Here is an 11,304-nt window from a genome sequence, read left to right as displayed (position 1 = left end):
ACACACTGAATAAACTGTCTCTCTGTCTGAAACACCTTAAGATGAATTCGTCAGCCCTTTTACTATCTTGATAGAAAGGTGTATAAACTCTTTTAGTTTTGTAATGAAAGTCTTCAAAATGCATTTGTTTATTTTGCCAATTGGAATCTTTTTCTCATGTTTGTCAGGACTACTCTAGCACCGAGTAAAAAGGTAAAAACTGTCAAACTAACACTACTCACTCACCATGACGTTCCCGGCTGTGGCAAGTTCCCAGGTGTAACATCAATGACTACATCTGACACCATCTCGCAGTTACGTGACAAGCTGTGTGGGTTGCGTGTGCAGCAAACATGTGCATGGTCATATCACTGTTGCCGTAGTGGTCTTGTTTCAAACTGGTAACTGATCGTCGAAAATAATATCTTTTTGCCATGGCTCGTTAGGTGATGCAACCACAACGACGACGACGATTCTGTGTGAGGGCGGTGAGGTGCGGTGAGGTGAGGTGAGGTGAGGTGCGGTGACTTGAGGTACGGTGAGGTGCGGTGAAGTGAGGTGAGGTGCGGTGAGGTGAGGTGATGTGAGGTGGGGTGCGGTGAGGTGAGGTGAGGTGAGGTGCGGTGAGGTGCGTTGAGGTGCGGTGGGGCGCGGTGCGAATCAGTGCAGTGCGGTGATGAGGTTTGATTAGGTAAGGTGATGTGAGGTTAGGTGAGGTGGCGAGGTGAGGTGAGATAGTGAGGTAAGGTAAAATGGGGTTTAACGCCGCTTTCAAAAGTATTGCCCTTATATAGTAATGTCCAAACACATCTGTGTGGTTGCTTGTACTTGTCTAGTATCCGGTTTTAATGCGCTAGCCCACTGAGATACCATGCCACAGTTTAACATGAATACCCCCCACAGACACAGTATACTGGCTCCGAGCCGACCAGTCCTTGTTTTATCACCTTAATGCTGACTGCCAGGCAGGGTAACAACAAGTACAATCTTTTAACGTCTTTTTATATCACACGGCCCTGGAATCGAACAATCGAACTTCATTCTCCGGGCAAATGCTCTATTCGGAAAAAAACAGGGTTATGATTTGATAATAATACTAATGGTTGTGATCTTGTCACCACCACCACCACCAACAATAACAACAACAACAGCATGTACTACGTAACAGGTTATGGAAACATTGTTAGCTGCTCACGTTTAAGTGCTTTTAATTATGGATTGTTTAAATCGTTTCTTGATAAAACAACAACAAATTGTAAAAAAAGAAAACATCTACCAAGATGCAAAATATCTTATTGATACAGTCAACAATTTTGTATCAAGAACACCGAAGCTACATTATGGTAATTTATTATACATTGAGAAAATTCAAATCATCAAATACATGGTTTGGTAAAAGCGTGGTTGAATAAAAGTTAACAACGCATCGGCAATAATGTAGACATGTATTGACGAGCGCTTTATAGTATACATTCTTAAGAAAAGACCGACAGAGGGCAGATAAATATCATTTTATAAGTAAAACACGAATGTAGACGAGTACCACGTTACATAGTTATGTGCATGCGGCCAAGGCATGGGATAAAACAGCTTAATATGCCATTGCACATATTACCTAAGACATGTTACGATATGATGTTATTGTACGGAAGAATTGGCACCCAAATTGGGCCCCATCATGTAAACTGTCTCCTGAACACATGTGGTTTTGGCTTTGCTTGGAAAGATCCCTGATATTTTTTTTATATAGGCAGTATGGATATATATTCTCAAAAATGGTCTTCAATTATATTTGCTTTAAGAAAATGCTCCTTGTATATGCTTTTCAAATTTAAAATAGCTCACAGTTGTACTGGCCCAGTTTAGATGCAGTTCATATTCTTTAATGATTGTACAGTGCAGACGCTTACATTTACCAAGAGAAATGATTCTGTGTAAGCAGTATAACTTAATTTACTGGAGGCATATGTAATTTAATTTGTTCAAAGAAGATCAGGTTTTTTGGCCTGGATACATCTGAGGCTGTATATTGGCCTATTCCAAGGAATTTTGTATTAATCATTCTCCATGACGCCCTCTACATATTCTGGGTCGTACCATGGATAAACCTCTGTGTCAAAACCACAAGCATGGCGAAGACGGTAATAAAATGATCGAGCCACTCCATCATGTCGCTTAAGATACTGTGTTTGTGCCAAAGCTGGGCATCCACTGACAATGTGTTGGACAGTCTCATTAAATTCAATACATAATCTACATTTCATATTTCCATTTTGATACAAAATCACACATTGATATTACATTATTATAATAATAATAATAATAATAATAATAATAATACTAATACTAATACTAATAATTACAACATCAAATGTTACTAACCAGAAGGGAATCTCCCTGAACATATGGTACAAGTTATTTTAATATAAGATCAATACAAGTAGAACGAGGCCTTGTGTCGACAGCATGTGGTTTTGTAAAGCCGCATGTTTTCTTCCCCCGCGTCGAACGTTATACTAATTATTCCTTCAGTTTTAGAGGCTGAGAATTTCTTTCTTTACAAAAGAGAGCTGAGATTGTTTTTTAAGTCACATTTCGAATTCAACATATGGAAAGAATGGTTAACAATTTCTCACTGTTCAATATTTTGTCACCCAAAGGAGAAATGATATACTCCAGACAGCTTATTGTAATGAAGTCATCATCTTTTATCAATATTTCAGCTGACATATCACAAAATTCACTCCCAATGTTCACATTCTACTCTTGATAAATGATAACCAAAGGTTCTTTCTGAAAACGATTTGGAAGTATCTCCTTGTCACATGATCTGTGTCAAGACATGAACATGGACATGGACACAGAACATCCTGGTTTAAAGCATCTAATGAGTTTTTGGACGTAGAACCACTGAAAAACTACATTCCAGCAACTGGGGATTCATGAAATTTACAACAATGTTAGAAAAGTGAGTAGACCGCCTCCGTGGTCTAGTGGTAGAGCGTCCGACCGGAGAGCGGAAGGTCCGGGGTTCGATCCCCGGCCACGTCATACCAAAAGACGTTAAAAGATGGTACTTGTTGTTACCCTGTCTGGCGCTCGGCATTAAGGCGCTAAAACAAGGACTGGTCGGCTCGTAGTCAGTATACTGTGTCTGAGTGGGGTATTCATGTTAAACTGCGGCATGGTATCTCAGTGGGCTAGCACTATACATCGGCATCAGTCCGGACTAGTACAAGCAGCAACACACACACACGTGCATGCACGTCTCTATATAAGTGCAATAATCTTGGAGGCGACGTTAAACCCAATTTCACCTCACCTCACCTAGAAAAGTGAGTGAGTGAGTTGGGTTTAACGCCGCTTTTAATATTATTCCAGTTATATCACGGCGTGTCAGCTTAATGAGGGAGGAAAGCCCGAAGTGATGCAGGCCTCAGACGTTTACCACTTCAGTGAAACCCACGAGCACGGAAAAAAACATAGAAACATAATTGGGGCGAACCGGGATTCGAACCAACAATCATAGGTTTCTGGCGTGCCCAAGGGACGCAACTCTGCACAGCGATTCGCGGCGCCTTAGACGACTGGAACATGAAAATGTAAAAACATCATTTTTGGTCAAATGTGGACATAGGACCACCTTGTGTCCATGCGAGGGATTTCTTTTATTCAGATCGCAGTTCCATTCTCACAAGACTCATGATTCAGGGGGGGGCACGGGTGGCCCAGTCGATTCGCTGTGCAGAGTTGCGTCCCTTGGGCATGCCAGAAACCTATGATTGTGGGTTCGAATCCCGGTTCGCCCCAATTTTGTTTCCTAGGTTTGTCAGCACCATACTTGTGCTCGTGGGTTTCACCGAAGTGGTAAACGTCTTAAACCTGCATCACTTCGGGCTTTCCTCCCACATTAAGCTGACACGCCGCGATATGACTGGAATACTGTTAAAAGCGGCGTTAAACCCAACTCACTCACTCATGATTCAGGGGCTGTGGCCATCATGGTTTATTCTCCCTGCAGTGTGTTATTGTACGACAAGCAACTCCCACTCATCGTTTATTACGCGTCACTCCTACACCGTGACCCGTGATGATCCGGGGTAGAATGGGTCTTCCATGCTTGCAACATATCCTTTGAGATTATTCCCTAAACTAAGAAAGTAATTATGAAAATAGAAAATGCATTACTTCGTATGTTTAATTACATAGAGCTACTTACAAATTTCTTAAAATCATTAATAATGATTTACCTAGTCACAAAACCGTGAAGATCCAGGGTAGAATACATGTAGGTCTTCAACAAGCCATGCTTGCCGTAAAAGGCAACGTAGATTTCTTGTCTGAAATGAACATATTTTACAGAAAAAAAGTTGTTAAATTAGAGTTATAAAATATAATAAAAAGGAACACAGAGACTTTCTTCAGTGCAGTAATCTAGACTTGCCAAACATTATACATGGGCTGTATCGGATATATTTGTTTCAGGGTCTGCATGTCAGACTAAAAGGCGACTATGCTTGTCGTAAGAGGCGACTAACGGGATCGGATGGTCAGGCTCGCTGACTTGGTTGATGCATATCATTGTATACAACTGCGTAGATCGATGTTCATGATGTCAATCACTGGATTGTCTGTTCAAGACTTGATTATTTACAGCCTGCCCTTATATAGCTGGAATATTGCGGCGTTAAACAACAAACAAACAAAATTAATTACCACGAACACAACTCCCCGAACCTTGATGTTCATAAAGGAAAACATTCGGATGTCAAACGTCGAGTTGACCAAACCACTTCCCCAGAAATTGTTACCAAGTTATTTCACATAGTTTGTGACAATGAATGTCGTTCTGACCTGTCAAATCCGGTAATGTTTCAGTGACAGACACGCGCATCTGTTGTATTTCATGCAGGCGTCACACCTGCAGTGGTTCACAATCATTACCGTAATCAAATACAACATGCTGTATATCTTTAAGTTCACAGATGCAATGCTCATAAAGTGAGTGAGTGAGTGAGCCAGTGAGTGACACCGTTTAGACCAGTAGTTTAGTTAAATCACGGCGAGTCAATTTCAGGGGAAAGGAAAACAAATATTCAGGTTCTTGTTATTTCAATTTTTGGGAAAATCAAACCAGCATCTGAATGGTGCTCACAGACCAAGCATCATAACTAGGGCGGATCTTGGATAAAAAACAGTGCAGAATAAAGTTTCAACAATTGCGTCTAGCAATTACTCTTTGCCCACCACCTTATCTTCCTATGTCATGAATTGTTCTAAATTATAACGCGAGTTAAAAGTGTTCGAACAAGAGGAGTGTTGATGTAGAATATTGTTCACGAAGTTACATTATCTTTAATGATAAAGCGAACAAGTGGAGTGTTGATGGAGATTGTTGTCCACTATGTTACATTATCTTCAAAGATATGGCGTGTTAAAGGAGTTCGAACAAGTTTAGTGTTGATAAGGATTATCGTTGACGATGTTACATTATTTTCAGTGATATAGCGAGTTAAAGGAGTTCCAACAAGTGGAGTGTTGATACAGATTATGGTTGACGATGTTACATTATCTTCAATGATATAGTGAGTTAAATGAGTTTGAACAAGTGGAGTGTTGATACAGATTATGGTTGACGATGTTACATTATCTTCAATGATATAGCGAGTTTAAAGGAGTTCGAAGAAGTGGAGTGTTGATACAGATTATATCCACTGTGTTACATTATCTTCAATGATAAAGCGAGTTAAAGGAGTTCCAACAAGTGGAGTGTTGATACAGATTATATAGATTATTGTTGATGATGTTACATTATCTTCAATGATGTAGCGAGTTAAAGGAGTTCAAAGAAGTGGAGTGTTGATACAGATTATGGTTGACGATGTTACATTATCTTCAATGATATATCAAGTTCAAGGAGTTCGAACAAGTGGAGCGTTGATATAGAATATTGTTGATGATGTTACATTATCTTCAATTATATAGCGAGTTAAAGGAGTTCGAAGAAGTGGAGTGTTGATACAGATTATGGTTGACGATGTTACATTATCTTCAATGATAAAGCGATTTAAAGGAGTTCGAACAAGTGGAGTGTTGATACAGATTATATAGATTATGGTTGACGATGTTACATTATCTTCAATGATGTAGCGAGTTAAAGGAGTTCGAAGAAGTGGAGCGTTGATATAGATTATTGTTGATGATGTTACATTATATCAATGATGTAGCGAGTTAAAGGAGTTCGAAGAAGTGGAGCGTTGATATAGATTATTGTTGATGATGTTACATTATATCAATGATGTAGCGAGTTAAAGGAGTTCGAAGAAGTGGAGTGTTGGTACAGAATTTGGTCATGATGTAAGGTGAAGGTGAAATGGGGTTTAACGTCGCCTCCAAGATATTGCACTTATATAGTGACGTGCATGCACGTGTGTGTGTGGCTGCTTGTACTAGTCCGGACTGATGCCGATGTATTGTGCTGGCACACTGAGATACCATGCCGCAGTTTAACATTAATACCCCACTCAGACACAGTATACTGACTACGAGCCGACCAGTCCTTGTTTTAGCCCCTTAATGCCGAGCGCCAGAAAGGGTAACAACAAGTACCATCTTTTAACGTCTTTTGGTATGACGTGGCCGGGGATCGAACCCCGGACCTTCCGCTCTCCGGTCGGACGCTCTACCACTAGACCACGGAGGCGGTCTGGTCACGATGTTACACTATCTTCAATGATATAGCGAGTTAAAGGTGTTCGAACAAGTGGAGTGTTGATACAGATTATGGTTCACGATGTTACATTATCTTCAATGATATAGCAAGTTAAAGGTGTTCGAAGAAGTGGAGTGCTGGTACAGATTATGTCCGCTGTGTAACATTATCTTAAATTTTAACTTTTTCATGCACATTCTTTACGCCGAGTGTTCAGCTTAAGCCACACACTAATGGGCATGTTAGAACCTGACAGGTATTTACAGTAAACTACGCTTATAACGAACTGACGGATATAACGAACTGTTTGGTCCCGTCCATTTCCTGTCTATATGCCTATAACAACGGTTATAACGAACTATAATTAGTGGTCCCCCTGAGTTCTTTATAACCGTCGTTCACTGCAGTTAAAACTTATTCAGAGTTGTATTTCTAGAATAAAAAAAATATGTGTAGTTAACTGAGCGTGTGCTCCTGAGTCTAAAAAATACACACAGGAAACATTGCAGGACATTTCAGGAAAGCAGCACTTCACTTGATTTAGACAAATACAGCAAGTCTGGGATGGTTGTAGTGAGCGTGGCTCGTTTGGGGGTGGGTGGGGGGTGGGTGGGGTGGGGGTGGGGGTGGGGGGGGGGGGGGGGGGGGTACAGATGAACAAGGCCACCACAGCAGCTCGTATTGTGACCAGTGTGTTTCTGCGCCCTTAATATAACTACATTACTCAACAAACAGAACTCAAGAAAATATGACACAATATTAAACTGAGGCATTTGTTCAGCACCACAAATGAATATTCGTTTAGATGCGATCTAGTAAACAACTCTCTTGGACTTGTAAGAATTACAATGCGATACGAATTTGTTTCATTAATACATATAAATTCAAAGAAAACATTAAAAAGTTAAAAATGAATGTTAGAATTGAATTCAAGGTTAAATATTCAGTAAACTAATCCTTTCATAGTCACATATTGTGAAGATACTTTATTGCGCCCAGGATGTAGTTTAAACGTAAGTGATGATTCCCTCCAATCACTAGAGAAACAACTGTTCTGCGATGGGTGGAATAAGTGACGACCAATCACAACGCACACGACGTGGCAGTTACAGGTGGTATACATGTATATATATACTGGCGGGACTCCTGTATCAGTGCATGTGGTCCACAGCGCTGTGCGTGCACGCTACGATGTTCCCTGTAAGTATAATTCTTTCTTTGTGGGAATAATAGCAGTGGGAAATGTATTTTAAAGTTACCAGTCTACATCAAAGTAGTTTTCATTACCGAGTTTGATATTTCATTTATAAATTCATTGAAAAGAATGTTTGTAACAAGATCATTTCAGTATTGAAATACTAAGCAGCAATTTATTTCCGTTGTTTAAAAATGTATTGTATCATTTATCACCAAGGTTAGATTTTAAACATTCGCCTCTTTATTTTATTCTTTTAAATTATAAATTCGAAACATAATGGACCGTGTCAATAAAAGATATTATGACATACAACACTAGTAGTTTCCTAATTGAAACAATAGTACGAATGCAGTGTTCCAGATGCACATAAAACCTTGCCGATAGAGATTATGTTATTATGTTCCATACAGACATCGTAACTTGCAAATGGTGTCTGTTTGTGTGTTTGTTGTTTAACGCCGCACTCTCAGCAATATTCCAGCTATATGGCGGCGGTCTGTAAATAGTCGACTCTGGATTAGACAATCCAGTGATTGATATCTTGAGCATCAACGAGGTCAGCAAGCCTGACCACCCGATCCCGTTAGTCGCCTTTTACGACAAGCATAGTCGCCTTTTACGGCAGGCATAGGTTGCTGAAGACATATTCCACCCCGCATGTCATCGTATCACAATTATGTGGATCGATGCTTATGATGTCAATCACTGGATTGTCTGGTCCAGACTCGATTATTTACAGACCGCCGTCATACGGCTGGAATATTGCTGAGTGCGTCGTAAAACAACAAAAAAACAACAAATCCTTCACTGCTTCCAGACTGCGTTTCTGCTGCTGTCGCTTGTCACTGTCGTGACGTCATCATATCTCAACGACTTTGACAAGCCTTTTCTGTTCCAATGTCCTCGGCGGAAGTCCATTGCTTCCTGGGAAAGCTATCATAGTAACTACCATGAGGACAGACGCTACAAGTTCACCTGTCAAAAGACACCGGGACTAGTAGGGAAATGTCAATGGCATGGTAAGTGACATATGCACAAATCATCTTGAAACAGAAGCCAGAGTGAAATCCACACATTTGAATAGCACTATGGTGGTAGGACACTTTGACCTTCCCATACGACCTATAATCTTGGACCGTCATATATCGCCTTTTTTCTATTATCGATGTACTTTCAACGTCGCTGGAAACCTCTGTGTTTATAAAGGTGAACTTTTTGTATGTCTTCTAAAGCTGCTGACAGTTCTTATTTTAAACATGACCGTAATGGTCTACAAGGATGTTATTCGACAAAATCAACGTTTCAAAGGATCTGCAGTTTATAAAAACAGACGCTCTATCCACTAGATCAGTCGGAAATACTCTAACGCTAGCTGCATGTTGCACCAAAAGCACTGCAAAGTAGGAAAGTTGAATTGTGAAGACGATTATCTTTTTTGGGGTTGGTCTCAACTCGTTAGGAATTACGTTTTTTATATCCTGCTTTGAACATTTGAACTGCTACCTTATCCACTGATTAGACAGAACTGCTGACAAAAGCGGCATTAACCCACAAATCATCCAATCACTCTTTCAGGCTATGTGAACCAATTTGATAAACCGATATCTTTCCAATGCCCCCACAATGGCGTTATTAGCGGCGTCAACAGCTATCACCACAACTACTACGAAGACCGACGATTTAAGTTCTTCTGTTGCTCCCTGAGAGGTACGTCAGCACACATCTTTAAAAAAAACACATGGTGTCACTTACATGTAACTGGTCAAAATTCATGTTTCTGTAAAATATGTTCTTTAACACAGTTCATACAATTCGTTGATCTGATTTTTCGTTATGAACACGTAAATGTGATTATTGCGGGGAAAATAACCTTATGGTCGTGATAATAGGCCTGTTAATAATAATCGCTTCTGGCAATTGGAATGGCTGGCGAGAACAATAATGTTCATTTGGGATTTAAATACCAGAAATAGTTGTCAACGTATTGTTTACATAACATTATTGTGACATATCTGTTTCAGGTAGACATTTGGTGCGTTGTGGCAAGACCGGCTATGTCAACACTTGGGATGAGAGGTTCACCTTCAGAATGGCTGCTGCACACTTCTTGAAGGGTGTCTTCAGCATTCACCACAACTATCACGAGTAAGTGCATTACTCTGCATGATGCGGTCTCACATATTCTGTCCCTAGACACTCAGCAATATTCAAGCTATATGGTGTAAGTACTCGAGTCTGGGTCAGACAAACCATTGATTGATATTATGAGCGACGTTGACACGAGCTTAACGACCCACCCGTTAATCACAAACGACCAGCAGTACAGATTGGACCTAGGACGAGTGTACACTGATAACTCACTTACCCACAATTAAATTGTATTATTTAAAATCTTTTGTCTCTTACCAATCAACAATGCAGCAACCCGTGAAGATCCGGGGTAGAATAGGTCTTCAGTAATCCATGCTTGCCATAAATGGTGACTATGCTTGTCGTAAGAGGCGACTAACGGGATCGGGTGGTCAGGCTCGCTGACTTGGTTGATGCATGTCATTGTATCCCAATTGCTTGGATTGATGCTTACGATGTCAATCAATGGATTGTCTGGTCCAGACTTGATTATTTACAGACCGCCGTCAAATAGCTGGAATATTGCTGAGTGTGGCGTTAAACAAAAAAAATAAAAAAAATAAATGAAATAACACAGTGATACATACGAAACCTACTGAACAAAGGGTGAAAATGATATTGTCTCCGTAACGGCCATTTTGAAAGTTAGGACAGAATTTGGTGGGCAACTTTAGAGACAGAAGTTTTGGGATCATATGCATAAATTTTCAGCTTCATATATTCTGTTGCAGAGACAGGCGCTGGAAGTTTGAAACCTGCTTGATCCAGTGACGGAAACGTCGTGCCCACATGTAACCAGTCAATACATGCTGCTGTAAAAAAAATATTTTTGTTATATATTTTTTCACATTGAGTTAACCGTCAGGGTCTTCCCTTGCGTCAGTATAACCCTGATACTTTTTTTATGATGAGTATCCGACTGACGGTTCGTTAGTTTGTTGTTTAACGCCGCACTAAGCAATATTCCAGCTATATGACGGCGGTCTGTAAATAATCGAATCTGGACCAGAAAATCCAGTGATTGAAATCATGAGCATCGATCCACGCAATTGGGATACGATGTCATGTATCAAACAAGTCAGCGAGCCTGACCACCCGATCCCGTTAGTCGCCTTATACGACAGGCATGGGTTGCTGAAGACAAATTCTACCCCTGATCTTCACGGGTGTAGGATGTAAGTAACGTGTAGTGTGAAATGTTATGTAAAATATTTCTTGTCAAAGGAAACTTTAATTCTTGTGAGTGAGTGAGTGAGTTTATGCTTTAAATAATCGAGTCTGGGCC

The 11,304-nt window shown here is 40.3% G+C and overlaps 1 protein-coding gene across 1 annotated transcript; it reads left to right on the top strand.

The window, feature by feature from the left end:
• The first annotated feature begins 7,833 nt into the window (after positions 1-7,833).
• Positions 7,834-10,843, top strand: LOC124153033 (hemagglutinin/amebocyte aggregation factor-like). The gene is made up of 5 exons (XM_046526141.1): positions 7,834-7,891; positions 8,707-8,908; positions 9,465-9,596; positions 9,911-10,034; positions 10,751-10,843. Exons 1-5 carry the CDS (start codon positions 7,850-7,852, stop codon positions 10,788-10,790), a joined length of 540 nt encoding a protein of 179 aa, XP_046382097.1. The 5' UTR covers positions 7,834-7,849; the 3' UTR covers positions 10,791-10,843.
• Positions 10,844-11,304: the final 461 nt, after the last annotated feature.

Source organism: Haliotis rufescens, unplaced genomic scaffold (genome assembly GCF_023055435.1).
Source record: "Haliotis rufescens isolate VD_foot unplaced genomic scaffold, xgHalRufe1.0.p SCAF_21, whole genome shotgun sequence".
NCBI lineage: Eukaryota > Metazoa > Mollusca > Gastropoda > Lepetellida > Haliotidae > Haliotis > Haliotis rufescens.
This window is presented reverse-complemented; position numbering and strand designations above follow the sequence as displayed.

What these genes read in the sequence shown, in the direction of transcription:
- LOC124153033 (XM_046526141.1), top strand. Translation starts at nt 7,850, where the DNA reads ATGTGGTCCACAGCGCTGTGCGTGCACGCTACGATGTTCCCT. An exon ending in CTTCTGTTGCTCCCTGAGAG is followed by an intron (nt 9,597 to 9,910) that starts GTACGTCAGCAC and finishes TATCTGTTTCAG; the next exon opens with GTAGACATTTGGTGCGTTGT. An exon ending in ATTCACCACAACTATCACGA is followed by an intron (nt 10,035 to 10,750) that starts GTAAGTGCATTA and finishes ATTCTGTTGCAG; the next exon opens with AGACAGGCGCTGGAAGTTTG.